At 46.0% G+C, this 22,043-nt stretch overlaps 1 protein-coding gene across 2 annotated transcripts; it reads left to right on the forward strand.

Moving 5' to 3' along the window:
* The first annotated feature begins 1,686 nt into the window (after window positions 1-1,686).
* On the forward strand, window positions 1,687-10,601 carry LOC112233792 (immunoglobulin superfamily member 3). 2 transcript variants are annotated; one of them, XM_024401654.2, is made up of 11 exons: window positions 1,687-1,894; window positions 2,673-3,047; window positions 3,248-3,664; window positions 3,928-4,338; window positions 5,196-5,585; window positions 6,343-6,717; window positions 6,817-7,209; window positions 7,682-8,098; window positions 8,237-8,635; window positions 9,191-9,610; window positions 9,718-10,601. In XM_024401654.2, the coding sequence occupies exons 1-11, from the start codon at window positions 1,831-1,833 to the stop codon at window positions 9,918-9,920; spliced, it is 3,864 nt and encodes a 1,287-aa protein (XP_024257422.1). In that variant the 5' UTR covers window positions 1,687-1,830; the 3' UTR covers window positions 9,921-10,601. The 2 variants fall into 2 exon arrangements, with proteins under 2 accessions (XP_024257422.1, XP_024257423.1); XM_024401655.2 differs by having other exon boundaries at window positions 9,721-10,601.
* The last annotated feature ends 11,442 nt before the right edge of the window (window positions 10,602-22,043 follow it).

The raw sequence follows: 22,043 nt of genomic DNA on the forward strand, positions 1-22,043 counted from the left end.
ACCTCCTCCTCCATGCAGATTTTCAACGGTCTTGTAACGGTGGTCCTCTGACGAGGAGGAGTAGCGAGAAGGATCGGAGGACCAATGCACAGCGTGGTAAGTGTCCATAATGTTTAATAAGAATAATGAACACTGAACAAAACAATAAACGACAATGTGAAATAACAAAACCGAAACAGTTCCGTGTGGAACAAACACTGACATGGAAAATAATCACCCACAACTCAAAAGTGAAACCAGGCTACCTAAGTATGGTTCTCAATCAGGGACAACGAATGACAGCTGCCTCTGATTGAGAACCATACCAGGCCAAACACAGAAATCCCAAATCATAGAAAAAGGAACATAGACAACCCACCCAACTCACGCCCTGACCATACTAAAACAAAGACAAAACAAAGGAACTAAGGTCAGAACGTGACAGGTCTAATGTCCATTGCTCGTGTTTCTTGGCCCAAGCAAGTCTCTTCTTATTATTGGTGTCCTTAGTAGTGTTTTTTTTGCTGCAATTCTGAACAGTTTATGTTGAGATGTGTCTGTTACTTGAGCTCTGTGAAGCATTTATTTGGGCTGCAATCTGAGGTGCATTTAACTCTAATGAACTTATCCTCTGCAGCAGAGGTAACTCTGGGTCTTCCTGTCCTGTGGCGGTCCTCATGAGAGACAGTTTCACCAGAGCGCTTGATGGTTTTTGCGACTGCACTTGAAGAAACTTTAAAAGTTCTTGAAATTATCCAGATGGATTGACCTTCATGTCTTAAAGTAATGATGGACTGTTGTTTCTCTTTGCTTATTTGAGCTGTTCTTGCCATATGGACTTTACCAAATAGGGCTATATTCTGTATACCACCCCGACCTTGCCAAAACACAACTGACTGGCTCAAATGCATTAAGAAGGAAATTCACTTTTAACATTTTCAAATGCTAAGAGAGTGCAAGAGTGTGCAAAGATGTCATCAAGCCAAAGGATGGCTACTTTGAAGAATCTCAAACATAAAGTTTTGATGTCTTCACTGGGGGTGACTGTTGGTTGGCAAAATGAAGAAGAAGAAATCACACGTTTAAGAACATTCTAATGTTATATGTAAAATGCTTTTATTTAACTAGGTAAGTCATTTATCAACAAATTCATATTTACAATGACAGCCTAGGAACAGTGCGTTAACTGCAGAACAACAGATTTTTACCTTGTCAGCTCAGGGATTCGATCTAGCAACCTTTCGGTTACTGGCCAAACACTCTAACCACTAGGCTACCTGCCACCCCAATACAGTTTCATGTATTAATTTGCTGGGTGAAAATGAATTGAAATGTATTCCAGGTGACCACCTCATGAAGCTGGTTGAGAGAATGCCTAGAGTGTCATCATGGCAAAGGGTGGTTACTTTGAAGAATCTTAAATATAACGTTTTGATGTATTCACTATTATTTTACAATGTAGAAAATAGTAAAAATAAAGAAAAACCCTGGAATGAGTAGGTATGTCCAAACTTTTGACTGGTACTCTACATGCACATCATGTACACACACGCACACGCACACTGAGGCACACACACGCACACACATGCACACACATATGCAATCACACACACACAGACACTATGTGTTTTTTTTTCAGTTGCCAAGAAACCACAGCTCCTACTTCCTCCTAGTCTGTCTGCAGAAAGTATTCAATAAAAGATCATAACACCACACATATTACCACAGACAGATACACAGACAGACAGACCGGAGGTGTCTGAGAGCAGATAACTGAAACTGGTGTGTAGTTGATACAGCCTTGTGTTCGGTGTGCAGTTTGGCCTAGCGTGTCGGTCAGTTAGGGGCAGGATGGGGTGTCTCCAGCCGTACATTACCAGTATCCTGTTCTTCCTGAGTGGACTCATCCAATGGGGTAAGAGGATCTTCAGGTCACCACACACACACCTCCAGTCGTACCCATGGGGGTGCCTGTTGGTTGGCAAAATGAGGAAGAACACTACACACATTTAAGAACATTCTAATGTTATATATAAAATGTGATAGTTTCCTCTATTAATTTGCTGGGTGAAAAAATGATCTGCATAAAGGCACAAAAGGTTGTGCAAATTCTCAGTTCTCTTTGACCTGTTAATTATCAGCAAAGTCCAAAGTATTGAGTTGCATTTTAGGGTCCTTGGGTCAGATGATGGGGGTGGACTGTTGAAATGGCCACTGTTCTATATCAGTGTTTCTAAAATCTCCTCACTTCATAGTTGGTCTACTGATGAAATGTTATGAAATACCGTTCGCGTGACAGAAAATGTCTACTTGGAATGAGTCACAATGTTTTTGATTTGATCAAACAAGCGCTATGAAAACAATTAAACTAACACAAACCCTGACGATTGAAAATGATTTATTCCAAATTGCAATGTAACAGCAGTATTTACACCTTTTGATTAGCAGCACAATCAAACCTCCCCACAGCAGGTGTTATCTAAGAGATGAAGCTGTGGCTGTTTTCAAGCCATTACAATTGTCACATGACAGTTGCGATATGAATGCATTATTTATAGTTTGTTGATGAGAGGCAGACAGTGCAGACTGCAATCATTCTAAAAAAGAGAGGTCATATTTGAAGCTAGATATAATTCTCTTTAAGTTAGTCTGAGAATATCATCTTCCTGTATTTACTTATGTTCTCCATCTAGGCGGGGCCAGGGTGCTTGTGGAGGTGCAGTCTGGCCCTCTGCATCGTGTGATTGGCTACCCTATCTCCATCTCCTGCAACGTGAGTGGCTTCTCTAACCCGTCGGCCCAGCAAGACTTCAGATTCTCAGTCTACAAGCCAAAAAAAAACACCCAGGAGATCCAGATCATCAGCACAGATGACAAAAACTATGCCATGGCGGTGTACGGTGACCGCGTCAGGAGGGGTGGCATCACTCTGGAGCGCCTGTCAGTGACCTCGGTCCTTTTCCACGTGAAGAGTCTGGAGGATGGGGACGAGGGAGAGTATGAGTGCCACACCCCAAACTCAGAAGCTGTATATGACGGGACATACAACGCAAAGACCACATTGAAGGGTAATGTTTTTTTTCTTACTTATTCATCTAATTTTGCCTAAATGACAATGCCTTCTGTGGTTGCTGTATGTGTATCATTAACAAGCCATTATTTGAAATAACTCTGGACTTATCACGTAGTGATTTGTCTACCAGATGTATCAGTCAATCAGAACCATACTGTAGTGTTGATGTCCATCCCTCAAATCCTGTTTCCATAGTGATTGGGGACACTCTGACCGCCTCCTCCACTGGCCCCGCCTCCTTTAGCCTATCAGAGGGTGACGACCTAACCCTGCAATGTCTCGCCTCCAGCAACACCTTCCAGCACACCCACCTGTCCATCACCTGGTATCACCATGGAGACAGGGAAGCCTCACCCCACCCCATCATCTCCCTGGACCGTGATTTGAAGGTGAGTCCGGGTCAGCGGTTTGAGGGTCGATACCAGGCAGGGTTCATTGTTTTGGACAAGCTGGAGGAGGCCACCTACAGGCTGAAGATGGCAAGGATTGAGCTGTCCGATGCAGGGAGGATCTCCTGCCAGGCCCAGGAGTGGATCCAAGACCCAGACCGGAGCTGGTACCCAATCGCCCAAAAAGACACACAGCCAACCACTTTGGAGGTCAAAGCCATAGGTGAGAAACACCTTAGTGTTTTTTTGCTTCCCATCCTTAGTCTCAGCCCAAATTGTGTTTACACAGCCATCAAATATTTGGGTGATTGTTCTGGGTTATGAGGACTTATGGCTTAAGAGGACTTATGCCCATTCACTCTTTTGTCTTATTTCCTGTAAGTAAATGCTGAGATGGGGTTTCCTGTGTCTCAGAGGTGATTATGAGGGCTGAGTTTACTGTATGTCTAAGAGATTATTGTGAGTTATTTCCTGCCTTTCTCTCAGTGGTGGCTCCAGACCAGGGCTCTAGTTCTATGGTGGTGAGTATGACCGTGCACAAAACACACCTTCAAGAGGGGGAGGAGCTATCCTTGCAGTGCATTGTGAACACACAGGGCCCGGTGGGTCAGTTCTTCTCAGTGGCCTGGGTCAAGGACAACCAAGAGCTGGCCCATATTGGGCCCACGGGGGTCCTGTCTGTGGGGCCGGAGTATGGGGGGCGAGAGACAGGGGGTGAGCTGAGAGCTGCGCGAACGAAGGAGAAGACACACCTGCTCACCCTGCGACCTGTCAGAACCCAGGACCAGGGAGTGTACCACTGCAGGGCCTGGCCAGAGGAGAGGGATGGGAACGGGGTCTTCACACAGGGATCCCCCCAGGACTCCACCACAGAGACTATCACCATCACAGCTACAGGTGAGTGATCTGACACCAAGCCAATCAGAAGCAAGGCTACAGGTGTGTAAGCAAGTAAGAAGCCAATCCAAGTCAGAGCTACATTTTTACGCTTACATTTTAGTCATTTAGCCGACGCTCTGTGATCAGAGACCTGGAGGGGAGTTGCAGTGAGATTAGTAGGCGAGCAGCCTCTAGTATTGCCTGCCCTGTGAGTTGGAGGGGACTGGGAAAGGGTGAGGTCAAAAGAGGCAAGGAGGGGAAAGAGAGAGTCGGAAATAAATGAATCGAAGGCAGATGTCGGGAGGTTGAAGTCTCCAAGTACAAAGATCAGTGAGCCATCGTCAGGACATTAGCTTATCAAGGTGTCAAGCTCATTGACGAGCTCTCCAATGGCACTTGGTGGGCGATAGATGACAATAATGTTAAGCTTGAGTGGACAAGTGACAGTGACAGCATGGAATTCAAATGAGGAGATGGACAGGTGAGAGAGGTGAGAGAAAATCTCCACTTAGGAGAAATGAGTAGACCTGTACCACCACCGCGACGACCAGATGCTGTCGGACTATGAGAGAAAACATTGTCAGATGAAGAAAGAGCAGCTGGGTCATTAAGATGAGTCATCAAGCACTGAGTCAGAGCCAGAGCAAAATTGTAGGTGTTTCATCAGCTTTCCATGTGGTTGCTACACCAAGCAACAACAGGGGATGAGATCCTCAATAAGTTCAGTTTGTGCATTGACCTGGCTCTGAAAACAGCTATTACAGTTATTACATATGTACAACACACACACACACACACACGCACTCATCACACACACACTCATCACACACACACTTATCACACACTGATCACACACTCTTTTTGTCTGTTCTCAGAAAGTGGTTTGGCTGTTGCCATGGATACCCAACAGGTGAGTGTAGACGAAGGGGATGCGCTACAACTCACCTGTAGAGTGAGCGGGGTCAAGGGTCAGCTCTCTATCACCTGGCAACACAGATCAGCCTCAATGGCAACAGGCCCCTTCAGTGATGTCATCAGCCTGAGCCGTGTGGGTGTGATGGAACTGGGGGCAGAGTTTGGGAAGCGTAATGTTCGTACAATGCGTCCCATGGCAGACATATTCACCCTAGAGCTGGGTGAGGTCACGCCCTCTGACGCAGGAGCCTATCAGTGCACCGTCTCTGAGTGGACCACGGAAGCCAACGGCAACGGCAAGAAAACTCACAGCCAATCACAGGACTGCAGCGTAGAGGTTCATCATGTGGGTAAGAGCACTTTCTGCATCGTGGTGCTAGAGGCGTCACTATAGGCCCGGGTTCAATCCAAGGCTATGTCGCAGCCGGCCATGACCGGAAGACCCATGAAGCGGCTCACAATTGGCCCAGCGTCGTCCGGGTTAGTGGTTTGGCCGGCCGGGATGAGAGAGAGAGGTCATAGCCATGGGAAGTAGGGTTGTTGAGGGTGCTACAGCACCACCGAAAAAAAACAGAATAAAAAACAAATGTGCGCTGGGCCTACTAGTCCTGTATTAACAGACCTATATGTAATGAGGGCAAAACAGAAAACCTCCACCCTCACCCCCAAACTACTTCCTGCGGCTATATGGGAAAGGGAGAGGGAGAGATTCAAAGTTGACAAACATAACATAAAAATTCAAACAAAATATTTGCTTGCCTCGTTGATGTCCATGAATATTTAATTTAACCCAGCACAAATATTTATTCTTCAAAGTTACTGGAGACAGTGTTGGTAAAAATCAACTGAGCAAGAAGCATGAGGTAGGCTTTCAGCTCCCACATTATCTATGTAGAGATCAATAACTTTATACTTGATGACTGATCTCTCACATCAGATAGATTGATTCAATATTTTTGCAGATGACCATGTTCTCCTTATCCTCACAGCCACTGTTAGAGTTTGGCCCTAAGAGGCCTGATAGTTGTCATCAGTGATATCTCATCATTGTCATCTCAGTGGTATCTCATCATTGTCATCAGTGATATCTCATCATTGTCCTTGCAGAGTCTCTGCTGAGTGTGTACCTGAGTAGTCGTGGTGTCCAGGTGACAGTGGGGGGTGAGGTGGAGCTGGTGTGTCGGGTTCAAGGGCCCTCCCTCCCGGTTACTGTAACGTGGAGCCTGCAGCGTGAGGGGCAGTCTGCCCCAGACAACATCCTGACCCTGTCGTACACTGGTGACATCACGTGGAGTGGCGACCAGAGCAACTACCAGTTGAGGGCGACCACCGGGAAGAAGGAAGTGCGTTACTACCTCCGCATCATCAAAGCGAGCCACAAGGAGGCTGGGCGCTACCAGTGTGTGATCTCAGTGTTCCTGCAAGGGAGACACAGGAAGCCACAGAACTCCAACGCTCTGGGTGTGCTGGTCCAGACTCCAAGTAGGTCAGGTCAACAGGTCAACCTGGGGTTAGAGTTAGGGTCTCAGCCTCCATCACGCTTTCTTTATTTATCTCTCTTTCTCTCTCTCCCACTTCCAGAGGGTGTACTCACCTTGTCCTCTAGCTCCTCCCCTCTGGATAAGAGTGTCAAGACAGACATACAGATGGAATGCTCTGTAGCCAAAGCAACCTCTAACTCATCCCGCTTCGCTGTCAGCTGGTTGGCCCAGAAGAACGGGGAGGGGAACAAGACGGTCCTCAGCTCAGACCGTGATGCTGTGATAACTCTAGGGCTGGGATTAGGCACAGAACAGCGAATCAGCATGAGAAGACGTGAGGGGCGGAGCTTTGAGCTGACCATTCGACAGGCCCGTAGCTGGGACAATGGGATGTACTACTGCGTGGTGGAGGAGTGGCTACAGGATCCTCACGGCCAATGGTACAAGCTCCCGCCCTCTTCTGCAGCCATGGAACTCCGCCTAAAAGAGACAGGTGAGTTACTCCGATTACTGCAGGTTAGGATATGGACCTGAACTGTACTGATTTGTACTGTACTGATTTGTACGGTACTGATTTGTACTGTACTGATTTGTACTGATTTGTACTGTACTGATTTGTACTGATTTGTACTGTACTGATTTGCTGAATTGGCCTGTTTGCCCAAAGTTTACGGTCCTTTCCCTGCTTTCTCTCTCATTCCTTCTTTCTTTCTTTCTTTCTTTCTTTCTTTCTTTCTTTCTTTCTTTCTTTCTTTCTTTCTTTCTTTCTTTCTTTCTTTCTTTCTTTCTTTCTTTCTTTCTTTCTTTCTTTCTTTCTTTCTTTCTTTCTTTCTTTCTGCCCCTCACCCTCCCTGCTTCCTCTCTCATTCTTCCTTTCTTTCCCCGCCCCTCTCTCTCTCTCTCTCTCTCTCTCTCTCTCTCTCTCTCTCTCTCTCTCTCTCTCTCTCTCTCTCTCTCTCTCCCAGTGAGTGACCTCAGTGTGGATAAGACAAAACAGGAGACAGAGGTCAGAGAGGGGGAGGGAGTGGAGCTAACTTGCACTTTGACCTCTGGTGCTTCTGACCCCGCCTCACTCTACGCCCTCACCTGGTTCTACTTGAAGCGTGGCTCCTCCTCCTCTTCCAGAGTTCCCCTTGTAATTCTGGGCCGTGACGGCTTACTGAAGTACCCAGGTTACAAGTGGCTCCAGGACCAGAAGGGGAGGCTGATCTTCTCCAGGCCCACTCATGGTACCTTTCTGCTGGGCCTGCAGAGAGCTCTTCAGGGTGACAGTGGAGTCTACCAGTGCCAAGTGGACCAGTACAAGCTCAATCAAGAGGGCATCTGGGAACAGACTGCTTCAGACCAATCAGGCACAGCTGACCTCACAGTAAAACCAATAGGTAAGTATGATGATTATGATGATGGTAGTCATCTGATTTCCAGCTCAACTCATCTATGTGTCCGTGTGAACATGTACACTGTGTTTTTGTCTATGATTGTCTGACTGTGTGGACTCTCCCTCTATCTCCCTCTCCCAGAGAGTGTACTCACCTTGTCCTCTAGTCCCTCCCCTCTGGATCAGAGTGTCAACACAGACATACAGATGGAATGCTCCGTCGTCAAGCCAACCGCTAACTCCTCCTTCTTCGCTGTCATCTGGTTGGCTCAGAAGAAGGGGGAGGGGAACCAGACCATCCTTCACTCATACCATGACGCCGTGGTAACGGTAGGCCAAGGTGCGGGATTAGGTGGTGAACAGCGAATCAGCATGAGGAGACATGAGGGTCAACGCTTCGAGCTGACCATTCGACAGGCACGTAGCTGGGATAGTGGGATGTACTACTGCGTGGTGGAGGAGTGGCTACAGGATCCTCTTGGTCGATGGTACAAGCTCCTGCCCTCTTCTGCAGCCATGGAACTCCGTGTACTCCAGACAGGTGTGTTATCCGGTCATGGCTAGAAGGATTTTTTTTTTTTTTTGCAGTTTAGCTAACCCTAACACTTTTCCTAACCTTAACCCGGTTTTCCTAACCTGCTGCTCGAATTCTCCTAACCTGCAGCGTAAGTTCTCCTAACCTACTACAAAAAGTCAAATCGGACAAAAGCTGAATTCCATCTAAGTCAAAACCGAGTTACCCTGATAACAAAGCAAGGCAATGCTGCATTGGTAGAAGGACATGGATCTGCAATGTATATCACATCTATAGAGTATCTTGTTGTGCTGATTTGCAGTTTCTCTGACTTTCTCTTCAATTCATTTCAAGGGGCTTTATTGGCATGGGAAACATATGTTAACATTGCCAAAGCAAGTGAAGTAGATAATATACAAAAGTGAAATAAACAATGCAAATGAACAGTAAACATTACACTCACAGAAGTTCCAAAATAATAAAGACATTACAAATGTCATACTATGTACATATACAGTGTTGTAACAATGTACAAATATCTGTCCCCGCCTCTCTCTCTTTCTGTCTCTCTCTCTGTCCCAGTGACTGACCTCAGTGTTAACCAGATAGATCTGGAGATGGAGGTCAAAGAGGGGGAGGGGGCAGAGTTGACCTGTGCCTTGACCTCAGGTGACCCCGCCTCTCTCTACGCTCTCACCTGGTTCTACATGAGGCGTGGCTCCTCCTCCTCTCTCAGGGTTCCTCTAGTGATTCTGGGCCATGATGGTGTCCTGAAGTACCCCGAGGACCAGGACAACCAAGGGCTCCAGGACCAGAAGGGGAGGCTGATCTTCTCCAGGCCCACCCATGGTACCTTTCTGCTGGGTCTGCAGAGAGCTCTTCAGGGTGACAGTGGAGTCTACCAGTGTCAAGTGGACCAGTACAAGATCATTCATGGCAACTGGGAATTAAGCGCCACCAACCAATCAGGAACAACCAACCTCACTGTACGACGACCAATAGGTATGATGTCATCACTTATGAGTCCATGACATCAGACTGTATAAATACAACTGAATCAGAATGTGTTGTCTTTATTTCTCACCTTCTTCTGTTCTCTCCTTCTCCAGAAGATGTGTCTGAGTTGCTGTCTGAACGAGGATTCGTTACTGAATCAGTTCTAGTCATCTTCATCCCTCTTGTCTGTATCCTTTCGATTCTTGTCGTGGTGCTGTCAATCAAGCTGAAGCAGCAGGGCTCAGCTGGAAACAAGAAACAGGCCAAATCTCTGTGGCTGGAGTTTGACCCACTGAATCCACGCCCAGAAGACTGAGCACAGGGGAGAGGAGAGAAGTGAAACAGAGAGAGGATGTGTAGATGAGAGGAAGAGTACATCAGTGAGGAGAAGACATGGGGAGAGAAAAGGAGAGGATGTGGGATGGGGAGGGATGATAAGAGTGGGAAGGGGGATACGTGAGAGAACAGGAAAGGAGATAGGGGGAGAGGGCAGAATGAGCTTTTTTTTATGTTAATGTGGTTCATTTTTTGGATCCAATGATGTTTTTTACTTGTTTACAAATAGGATTTACAGTTGCACACATTTTCTAGAACTTGAAATGTACATGGGCACTGCTTTAACTTTGAGACAACTTTTTTCAAATGTAGTTTTACATCAGTATTCTCTGATCACTCAAAACTCAAAGGATCATGTCTGATCATTGTTTGTATGAATGAGTTTTTCACAAATATTATATTTGTGAATTGTTGAAAGATATTCTGCCATGTTCTGTACTCATTTGTAACATTTTGCCTCAAGAATGAATCAGTTTTATTTCTTAACTTGTTTGAGTTGGGACTCTGCTTACGAGACTTTTGAAACACTTCTGAAAGAACTCTGAGAAAGACTTTATGGTATCACAAACATTTTATATAAAGCGCTGCTCTCAGACATGTATCATTTGTAAAGTTGCTGGTGTATTATCTGGTTTGTAATAAATAGAGTATTATGACATGATTGATCTTCCTGGCTTTCTAACTCTGTCAGCATGGGACTGTGTGGAAAACTACCTCTTTGTCTCGCGTGGATGTGAATGTGGTGGTTTATGTCACCTCTCTCCTTGTCATATGTGAAACATATTGACTGCCCGTTAAACAGGAAGTAATTGCGTCTCTACCCTGTAAAGAGGAAGCATCTGTGGTCCTGCTGAGTTCTGCTGAGCTCTGAAAGGCCTAGTCATCTCTGGTCCTGCGGTCTGAATGTCATCTATGTAGGTCAGAGCAGTCGCACTGCGAAGAGAACGGAAACCTTCACACACGCACAGTAGTGTATTACCAAGTATACATTATCGCAAGCTTTTCATCAGTGAATGTTCCATCTCTGCTGTGCCTTGGCCATTGGGAAGTGGGCTGTGCATGTATGCGAGACATGACAAAAGTTGTGGTTATGGCTGCCTAGTTATGGATAAACGGGTTCTCAGTGAAACAGCTCACTCTAGTGGAAACTGTGTGCGGTGGCACAGAGAGTTGCTTTACTGTAATCAGTCTTTATATTCATTTATAATAGTTTGTAATAGTAACACTATTCTACTATTATGATTTATATGTGAATAAACCAATCACTTTATAATATATATTATATTAGGAACATGGTGCTAGGAGCATATTAAAAATATTTTGCTCCAAACCTGAGAGATGTCTACACATTGCTCGTGGTATTGCATGTACCACCCCGAGAGGGATGCTGTGTGTGTGTCTCTGTGTTTCAGAGAGTGCTGACTCTTCTAGCAGATGTTGCTCCTGCACAATGGAATGCTGGCGGTACTGAACATTGCCTACAGAGGAAGAGTGTCAGCATGGGACTGCTCTCCTTTCTACCTTCATCTGGCTCTCTATTTCTTTCTCTCTCTTTCTCCTCTCTGCATTCAGCCTATCAATGTTTAACACAGCCCATCTGTGGGGGAGTTTGGGAGAGAATAGACTCCATCACTTACTGCTCAAGCAAAAGGACTCGGACAACAGGCTCGTTCCTACATTACAAGAGATGTTCCTGGCAAATCAACTGAGGGTGTACCAGCTGTGGACAGTCTGTAAAAAACACCGGGGTCACAGTGTAAGGGGAAAGAGTACGGTGTACAGCCTATTAAAAGATGTGACAATGTAGAGCTGAAATGTATGATAAGAAGCTGTGTAGATTGTCAAGTGTTGAGAGGTGAGAATGTACATTATAAACTGGGTGGTTCGAGCCCTGAATGCTGATTGGCTGACAGCTGTAAATCAAACCGTGTACCAGGGGTATGACAAAACTTATTTTTACTGCTGTAATTACATTGGTAACCAGTTCATAATAGCAATAAGGCACTTCAGGGTTTTGTGATATATGGCCAATATTCCACGGCTAAGGGCTGTGTCCAGGCACTCCACGTTGTGTTGTGCGTAAGAGAAGCCCTTAGCCGTGGTATATTGGCCATATACCACACCTCCTCTGGCCTTATTGCTTAAATTGAACACACAATCTTCAACCTACAGATACATGTTTTGGCTCTACAGTAGGTTTGTGTGTCTGGATCTTGTTAAATCCCCCATCGGTCCACAGCGCAGTAGAATACCAAGGGGAGATTCTTCAAAAGAAAAACACTCTTAACTCTCCCTTTCAACACTTCTGCCCACTCGCGTTGCTATGGCAGCGCTGACAGTGCAAACAATGCACAAACCGTTTTTCAGAGTTCGTCAGTCAATCGCGTGTCATTGTGTGTGTGTGTTTGTGTGTGTGTGTGTGTGTGTGTGTGTGTGTGTGTGTGTGTGTGTGTGTGTGTGTGTGTTCATCCAGAATCCTGTGTCAGGGCTGATCAAACTATTAATTTGTTCCTGTGTGGAAGATAGAGGAGATGAATCAGTATATCAGGTGCAAATTGGTTGTATTTATTTAACAGTGCAGATGAAAATTGGATCCAGTTGTATTTACATAATATACAAATGAATATACAAATGTAGAAAAAATATGAAGAAATGATTATCTTGCAAAAATAATACACTTGGTTGACATAAGAACATACCAGGCCAAAGCAATTACTAGACTCTATCAATTCGAGGAAACAGACAAAACGCCTCCAATTAATCGACAATGCATTTACATGCAACAGAAATGATTAATCCAAAAATAGATTAAAAAACAATTATTTTTATTGTTAAACTTGACTGTATAAACGTATAGTGTTAACCAGCTAGCTAGAGTGGACAAGTTAGCTGGTCCTGCTGTTGGACGTACCACGTGCTCACGTATCACCACTATAAAAATCCTGCATTTGGGAAGGAAATAAAGAGCATTTGGGATGCACACAAACACACACACACTTTCAAGCAACACCAAATAGTAGTAGTTTGAGTAGCGTGCAGCATTAAATGTAGGAGTTAGGTTTGAGCGACTGTTATTGATCTATAGCTTGTTTATGTTCGGTGATTCCCTGCCTCTCTCCGTCTCTCGCTCAGCTTCTCTCTCTCATTACTTCTTCTCCATCTCACTCTTTAACTTTCTGGAATCCATCTATCTAACACACAGACTACACTCAGGACTGTACAGTCTGTCAGTCTCTCTCTCTCTCTCTCTCAGTCCTGACGTTGATCCCCTGAGACACTGCCTGCTGCTGGAGGAAGCTGAAAAGCCCAAAACAAAAACATACTAAATGGTGCAATAGGAAGTAATAGTCTGTACTCTTCACTGACAGGGGAGCTCTAAGGAACTCTGTCCATCAATGGAGCTAAATAGGATATTTTACTGGGGCAAGACTTGCCTAGTTAAACAAAGATTTAAAAAAATGTTTTTGTTAAAAAACAAGTTGAATGTAGCGAAGGGCTATTGTATTACATACTGAAGTCAGCTGGTATTGACTCATTAACATACACTTGTCAGAGTAAATTATAGTAAATGTATAGTATTTCCTGTCTTGTGACATCCCACTGTTTGTGAAAAGACAGGAAACATTCAGTTCCTCATCTTTGCTGTTGCATCACTGCCTGAAGGCTAGCTTGTGTGCCTGCTAGCATGCCTGCCATCCTGCCTGCCTGCCTGCCATCTTGCCTGCCGACCATCCTTCCCGCCTACAGTCCTGCCTGCCTACCATCCTGCCTTCCTGCCTGCCTGCCTGCCATGCTGCCTGCCTGCCATCTTGCCATCTTGCCTGCCTGCCATCCTGTCCGCCGACCATCCTTCCCGCCTGCAGTCCTGCCTGCCTGCCATCCTGCATACCTACCATCCTTCCTACCTGCCATCCTGCCCGCCGACCATCCTTCCCGCCTGCAGTCCTGCCTGCCTGCCATCCTGCATACCTACCATCCTTCCTGCCTGCCATCCTGCCTGCCTGCCATCCTGCCTGCCTACCATCCTGCCTTCCTGCCTGCCATCCTGCATACCTACCATCCTTCCTGCCTGCCATCCTGCCTACCTACCATGCTGCCATCCTGCCTGCCTGCCATCCTGCCTGCCTGCCATCCTGCCTGCCTACCATCCTGCCTTCCTGCCTGCCATCCTGCATACCTACCATCCTTCCTGCCTGCCATCCTGCCTACCTACCATGCTGCCATCCTGCCTGCCTGCCATCCTGCCATCCTGTCTGCCTACCATCCTGCCTGCCTATCGTCTTGACTTCCTGCCTGCCTACCATCCTGCCTTCCTGCCTACCATGCTGCCTGCCTACCATCCTGCCTTCCTGCCTGCCTACCATCCTGCCTTCCATCCTGCCTTCCTGCCTGCCTACCATCCTGCCTTCCTGCCTGCCTACCATCCTGCCTTCCTGCCTTCCTGCCTGCCTACCATCCTGCCTTCCTGCCTAACTACCATGTCACCATCCTGCCTGCCTACCATCCTGCCATCCTGCCTGCCTGCCATCCTGCCTGCCTGCCATCCTGTCTGCCTACCATCCTGCCTGCCTATCGTCTTGACTTCCTGCCTGTCTACCATCCTGCCTTCCTGCCTGCCTGCCTTCCTGCCTGCCTTCTATCCTACCTTCCTGCCTGCCCACCATCCTGCCTTCCTGCCTGCCTAACATCCTACCTTCCTGCCTGCCTACCATCCTGCCTTCCTGCCTGCCTACCATCTAACATCCTGCCTTCCCGCCTGCCTATCATCCTGCCTTCCTGCCTGCCTACCATCCCTAGACTGCCTTCCTGCCTGCCTGCCTTCCTGCCTGCCTTCCTGCCTGCCTACCATCCTGCCTTCCTGCCTGCCTACCATCCTGCCTTCCTGCCTGCCTACCATCCTGCATTCCTGCCTGCCTACCATCCTGCCTTCCTGCCTGCCTACCATGTTACCATTCTGCCTGACTGCATATGTATGAGCTGGGTTTCTGTAATAATTTTTGAAAGACCACTGAGAGAGAAACACAAATATGGATTTTAATGAAAAATTCAAAATTCCATCTGACTTCATAAAGCCCTGCGTGGGAATGGAATTAGACTTATTGTAAATGCGGTATGCAATTTAGTTCGTTGCATGAATAAAACAACAAATCTCAAACCAGATAAACTTGATAAGCTGCACTCTCTCTTTTCACAAACACAAGGAAAATGAATGTGAAACCTCACCCATTCCTACTTCTCTCTAGTCATGCAGTCTCTTCTGCTTATCCTTTTCTAGGATCCTCCTTTTGTCCAGTCATTGGACAGGTGCCATGTTTTCATGTTTTCATTTACTCATACTGTATGCCTGTAAGTAATGTCAGCCTACTTTGCAGTACAGTGTTCACATTTCTAATGGTTTTCGTTTTGTGTTTTCTATTTTATTCTCCACCGGCCACTTTGCTAAACAAGTAAGTCTGTAGCTGTCTCTGTTCTGTATACACACAACACAGAATCTACAAGGACAAACACAGTCTGGTCTCACAGGCTTAACAGCATAAACAACATGCTGTTGATGCTTGTATGTGACTGCTAGAGAGCATTCTGGGACCCCCCCCCCACACACACACACACACACACACACACACACACACACACACACACGCACACACTATCATAACTGTTATCGTTCCCTGCAGAATTATTCAGTGTCTCTTTAATAAATTATTGGGCATCCCTATCAAACAAATACCAGTAACAGCAACATAGAACCAGTACATATCTTAATTTGAGCCAGTTTGCAACTGCATGGAAATAATCCTGCAGCAATGGGAAATGTGAATTATTATGTGGATTATAATGAATGGACATTATTGTAGGGGAAAATCAAGTCTGAAATTTCCAAATGGAAATTACTAACTTCAGAAACCTTTTATAATTAACTGCAGGAAAGTTCTCATGCAACAGGATGATCAAATTAAGATCCTACATCTTTATGAATAACTGATGAGGCAACATACGCTACTAATGCACTGGGACTAAGACGTGTCTCTCATTGGCTCAGAGACACGCATGCCAGGGAACAGATGACAACTCGCTGGGGACCGGGGTGACACAAACATCACCAAGGCAACACAACTCTGCAACCAGCTCTGACTTTTGGCAGTTGGACTGCTGGACTTTCTGTTTGGCAGAACTATGTGGTGATTGAAGACTGAATTCTAGTTTGATGGCAATGAGAGAGAAGCAGTTAAGCTGGTTCTGTTTGTTTGCATGCTGTTTGGCGTATCCAATGTTGGCTTTGACAAGGTTTCCATCTGCTTCAGCTCCGGGATCAGAGGAAGGGAAAATGTCATCCGGACCCAAAAACATTAGCTCAGTCAGTTTCTCCCAACACAAGTGCCAATACAGACCAACCCGTATCAGAGAATTAGATCAGTCATTCTCAGTGACGGCAGACCCTAATCTATCAACGCATCATCCAATACCTCTTACAGACTAAACTCACACCTGCCAGTCCATCAATTTGTCCCTAAATGGTTTTTCTCTCATGAGAGAAGAGGGGGACAGACAGAGAGGAGAAAAATGTCACAGTCAATGTGTCATTACCCACACTGCACCCTGTTGGTGCTCTTCGCCATTTGTGAGAGAGGGAAAAAGAGGAGAGGAGAGGAGAGGAGAGGAGAGGAGAGGAGAGGAGAGGAGAGGGAGAGGAGAGGAGAGGAGAGGAGAGGAGAGGAGAGGAGAGGAGAGGAGAGGAGAGGAGAGGAGAGGAGAGGAGAGGAGAGGAGAGGAGAGGAGAGGAGAGGGAATGACAGTGGTGGCTAATGTCTATAGTGCATTATTTTCTTACTGTGGATGGGTAAAAACAGCAAGTCACTTCTCATAATGCCTGTCTGTCTTCCTACATGTGTGTGTACAGCATGTCTGTGTGTATCTGTGTGCTTTTATCTGTGCTCCTCCTCATATTCATCTCTATATGTCTGTGACGTCTCCTGCCACCTCTTTACAGTATCTGCATGTTAGTATGCTTGTTTTTCCCTTACTGTTGTCTATTCTCTGTGTACAGCTTTATCTCCATGTCAACCTTCTCTTCTATGTGTGTGTGTCTCTGTGTGGCTCTTTCTTTTACATGTTAGTTTGTATGTCCACTTTCTCCCCCCACTCTCTATTCATGTGAGGCAAAGTAAGCATCTCTGTAAAACATGTTTTGCCACATGAGCTTCTGACTTTGTGAGTCAACGCCATCACATGTTAGCCCTTCCAGAAATTCTAGAGAGAGGAAATGTGACACATTTTTCCTCATGTATCCACGAGCCATCAGAATTACCATAGTAGTTGATGATGGACAGTGATGAGTGAAATGTGCAACAAACTTTTCTTCTTCAGATTTTCGATGCCAGCTGCTGTGGCTCACTGTGCTTGTCTGCTGCGACCTGAAGTCACCTCCCGCAGTAAACGAATAAAACTACAAGCCAAGAAACAAATGAAATTAGATACAACCATCACACAAAGAGAGAGGCTGTCATTTTCCTCCAACTTTGCCTCCACACATGTACCTGGCTGTGAGACATAGTCAAGAGGACCTCTCACTTCAACACTATCTCAGCCTGCCTCTCCAAGCAGCACATGATGTTTGTTCTCTGTGTGTGTGTCTCGGCCTTTTTGTGGCTGGGCTGTCAGCGGCCTTGGTTCAACACTAGTAATGTGTGAGTTTTGGCAGCTGCCCGAGGTAGTGAGCTGATGTCTTCATTAGCATAGTTTAGCTGCTGTCATCCCTCCTCTCTGTCACCATCCAGCTCAGCCAGACAGACGCGCCACCACACTCATCAACTCCCATCATCCTTGCAGTGTAAGTGTGTGTGTGTGTGTGTGTGTGTGTGTGTGTGTGTGTGTGTGTGTGTGTGTGTGTGTGTGTGTGTGTGTGTGTGTGTGTGTGTGTGTGTGTGTGTGTGTGTGTGTGTGTGTGAGACACTTGCTCGCTAAACCCCCATCTCACTAACACATGTTTCTAATTAGCTGACAAACACGGGATCTCTCACTACCCCAGTCCCTGATATGATGCTCACACACACACACACACACACACACACACACACACACACACACACACACACACACACACACACACACACACACACACACACACACACACACACACACACACACACACACACACACACACACACATATATACACACACACATATACACAAACACATTTCCTGTTATTATCTTTCACTCACACACAGTTCCACATACACACATTGTCATTATTTGTCTCTCACACACATTATTTGACTCACACACACAAGTCAGACATATAGAGTACATACACACACATTATATCTCTAGATACGTTCCCATACTATCTGTCAGCAATACATTTCAATGGTTGGTTTCTATTGGACACCACGAAATTGGGGAGAAAAAAGGGGGTAGGATTTTTATATTTTTTAAATTAAAAAAATATAAAAATCCTACCCCCTTTTTCTCCCTAATTTCGTGGTATCCAATTGTAGTTACAGTCTTGTCTCATCGCTGCAACTCGCATACGGACTTGGGAGAGGCAAAGGTCGAGAGCTATGTGTCCTCCGAAACACAACCCAGCCAAGCCTCACTGCTTCTTGACACAATGCCCATCCAACCCGGAAGCCAGCCGCCACAATGTGTCAAAGGAAACACCGTACACCTGGCAACCTGGTCAGTGTGCACTGCACCCGGCCCGCCACAGGAGTCGCTAGTGCGCGATGAGACAAGGATATCCCTGCCGGCCAAACCCTCCCTAACATAGACGACGCTGGGCCAATTGTGCGCTGCCCCATTGGCCTCCCAGTTACTGGACTCAAACCCAGGATCTCTGGTTGCACAGCTAGCACTGTGATGCAGTGCCTTAGACCACTGCGCCACCCGGGAGGCCTAGTTTCACATTTTCTAAATATACACATTTTGTCAAGCTTGGTTGCCGTGCTGCCATAGCAACTTCTTCCTTGCAGATGTAGCTATTTTAAAAAACATATTAGCGCTGTCTCAATAACAGTTCCGGCTCTAATATAATCTCTATTACAGTATAGTCTTCAGTGGGACTGTGTCATCATCTAAACATAAATATCATGTCAGTTTATTAAGAGATCAGTACAGTACATGTCAAGACATGGAGAGGAGAGAATACATGTTGACAGACGTGCCATCTTCTGTTGCTCGCTGTCCCCTGCCTCCATCCCCCCTATTTCTCTCTCTCGCTCTCTGGGTGTGTGAGTGCTCTGCAGTTATTGTGTCTGCCATGGCTGGCGGCTGGTTGACATTCAGGCAGGCAGGCCTGTCACCCGGCATCGCTGTCTCACAGTGTGACACAGCAGGGCGAAGGAGTTGTGGGGACAGAGGCACAGTGGGCAAGTCTGCTCCAGTCTGCTCCATGTTCCAAGGAATCTCATCTCTTTCATGTAGTGAGCAGCAGCAACTCTGTGGTGGCTTGGATCTTCAAACAGGTGTTAGTACAAACAGGCCAGTGCAAGAAACAAAGTGATACCATGTTGTGAAACGAGTGTTTTGTGTCATTCATTGTCCCGCTGAATCTAAAGTGTGTGTGTGTGTGTGTGTGTGTGTGTGTGTGTGTGTGTGTGTGTGTGTGTGTGTGTGTGTGTGTGTGTGTGTGCATCGCTATCTCTATAGTGCAGCAATGATTCCACACACGATCAGAGGCCTTCAGGTGCTAATAACCGAAAAGGTCATATATATATCATATATTGATAGGAAGGTACAGTATATTTACCTGACACTACCCTGTGTTTACCCCCTAGAGTACTCCATCACTGTGTTTACCCCCTAGAATACTCCATCACTGTGTTACTCCCTACAGTACTCAATTTATTGTGTTTACCCCCACAGTACTCCATCACTGTGTTTACCCCCTACAGTACTCAATCACTGTGTTTACCCCTACAGTACTCCATCACTGTGTTTACTCCTACAGTACTCCATCACTGTGTTTACTCCTACAGTACTCCATCACTGTGTTTACCCCCTACAGTACTCCATCAATGTGTTTACTCCTACAGTACTCCATCACCGTGTTTACCCCTACAGTACTCCATCACTGTGTTTAGCCCCTACAGTACTCGATCCCTGGGATTACCCCCTAGAGTACTCCATCACTGTGTTTACCCCTACAGTACTCCATCACTGTGTTTAGCCCCTACAGTACTCGATCCCTGGGATTACCCCCTAGAGTACTCCATCACTGTGTTTACCCCTACAGTACTCCATCACTGTGTTTACCCCCAACAGTACTCCATCACTGTGTTTACCCCTACAGTACTCATCACTGTGTTTACCCCTACAGTACTCATCACTGTGTTTACCCCCTAGAGTACTCCATCACTGTGTTTACCCCTACAGTACTCCATCATTTTGTTTACTCCTACAGTACTCCATCACTGTGTTTACTCCTACAGTACTCCATCACCTTGTTTACCCCTACAGTACTCCATCACTGTGTTTAGCCCCTACAGTACTCGATCCCTGGGATTACCCCCTACAGTACTCCATTTACTGTGTTTACTCCTACAGCACTCCATCACTGTGTTTAACCCTACAGTACTACATCACTGTGTTTACCCCCTAGAGTACTCCATCAATGTGTTTACTCCTACAGTACTCCATCACAGTGTTTAGCCCCTACAGTACTCCATTTACTGTGTTTACCCCCTTAAATACTACATAACTGTGTTTACTCCTACATTGCTCCAGCACTGAGTTTACCCCCTACAGTACTCATCACTGTGTTTACCCCCTATAGAACTCCTTCACAGTATTTACCCCTTACAGTACTCATCACTGTGTTTACCCCCTACAGAGCTCCATCACTGTGTTTACCCCTACAGTACTCATCACTGTGTTTACCCCTTACAGGACTCATCACTGTGTTTTACCCCTACAGAGCTCCATCACTGTGTTTACCCCTACAGTACTCCATCACTGTGTTTACCCCCAACAGTACTCATCACTGTGTTTACCCCTACAGTACTCCATCACTGTGTTTACCCCCAACAGTACTCATCACTGTGTTTACCCCCACAGTACTCATCACTGTGTTTACCCCCTACAGTACTCATCACTGTGTTTACCCCCACAGTACTCATCACTGTGTTTACCCCCTACAGTATTCCATCACTGTGATTACCACTACAGTACTCCATCACTGTGATTACCTCCTACAGTACTCCATCACTGTGTTTACCCCCTACAGCACTCATCACTGTGTTTACCCCTACAGTACTCATCACTGTGTTTACCCCCTACAGAGCTGTGTTTCCATTACTCCATTTACTGTGTTTACCCCTACAGTACTCCATCACTGTGTTTCCATTTCACTGTGTTTACCCCCCAGAGCTCCATCACTGTGTTTACTCCATTACTCCATTTACTGTGTTTACCCCCCTCCATCAGTTTACTCCATCACTGTGTTTAACCCCCACCACTACTCAATCACTGTGTTTACCCCCTACAGTACTCATCACTGTGTTTAACCCCTACAATACACCATCACTGTGTTACCCCCTACAGTACTCATCACTGTGTTTACCACTACAGTACTCCATCACTGTGTTTACCCCCTACACTACTCAATCACTGTGTTTACCCCCTACAGTACTCCATCCTTGTGTTTACTACTAGAGTACTCCATCCCTGTGTTTACCACTACAGTACTCCATCACTGTGTTTACCCCCTACAGTTCTCCATCACTGTTAACCACACAGCTGTAGTATTACTGTTCCACATTGTATAGTCTCAGGGGTAACTTCAGTGTGCACACGCATGCGTAAGACATCTACACCTTTTATCTCTAGTATGTTATTACATACTGTAACATATCAGGTTACTGCCAAAATAAAGGAAACACCAACATAAAGTGTCTTAACAGGGCATCGGGCACCACGAGCTAGAACAGCTTCAATGCACCTTGGCATAGATTCTACAAGTTTCCAGAACTCTATTGGAGAGTCGTGACACCATTCTTCTGTGTGAAATTTTATAATTTGGTATTTTGTTTTTTGGTGGTGGAAAATGCTGTCTCAGGTGCCACTCCTGAATCTTACATAAGTGTTTAATTTGGTTGAGATCTGGT

The sequence above is a fragment of the Oncorhynchus tshawytscha genome, linkage group LG03 (assembly GCF_018296145.1).
Source record: "Oncorhynchus tshawytscha isolate Ot180627B linkage group LG03, Otsh_v2.0, whole genome shotgun sequence".
Classification (NCBI taxonomy): Eukaryota; Metazoa; Chordata; class Actinopteri; order Salmoniformes; family Salmonidae; genus Oncorhynchus; species Oncorhynchus tshawytscha.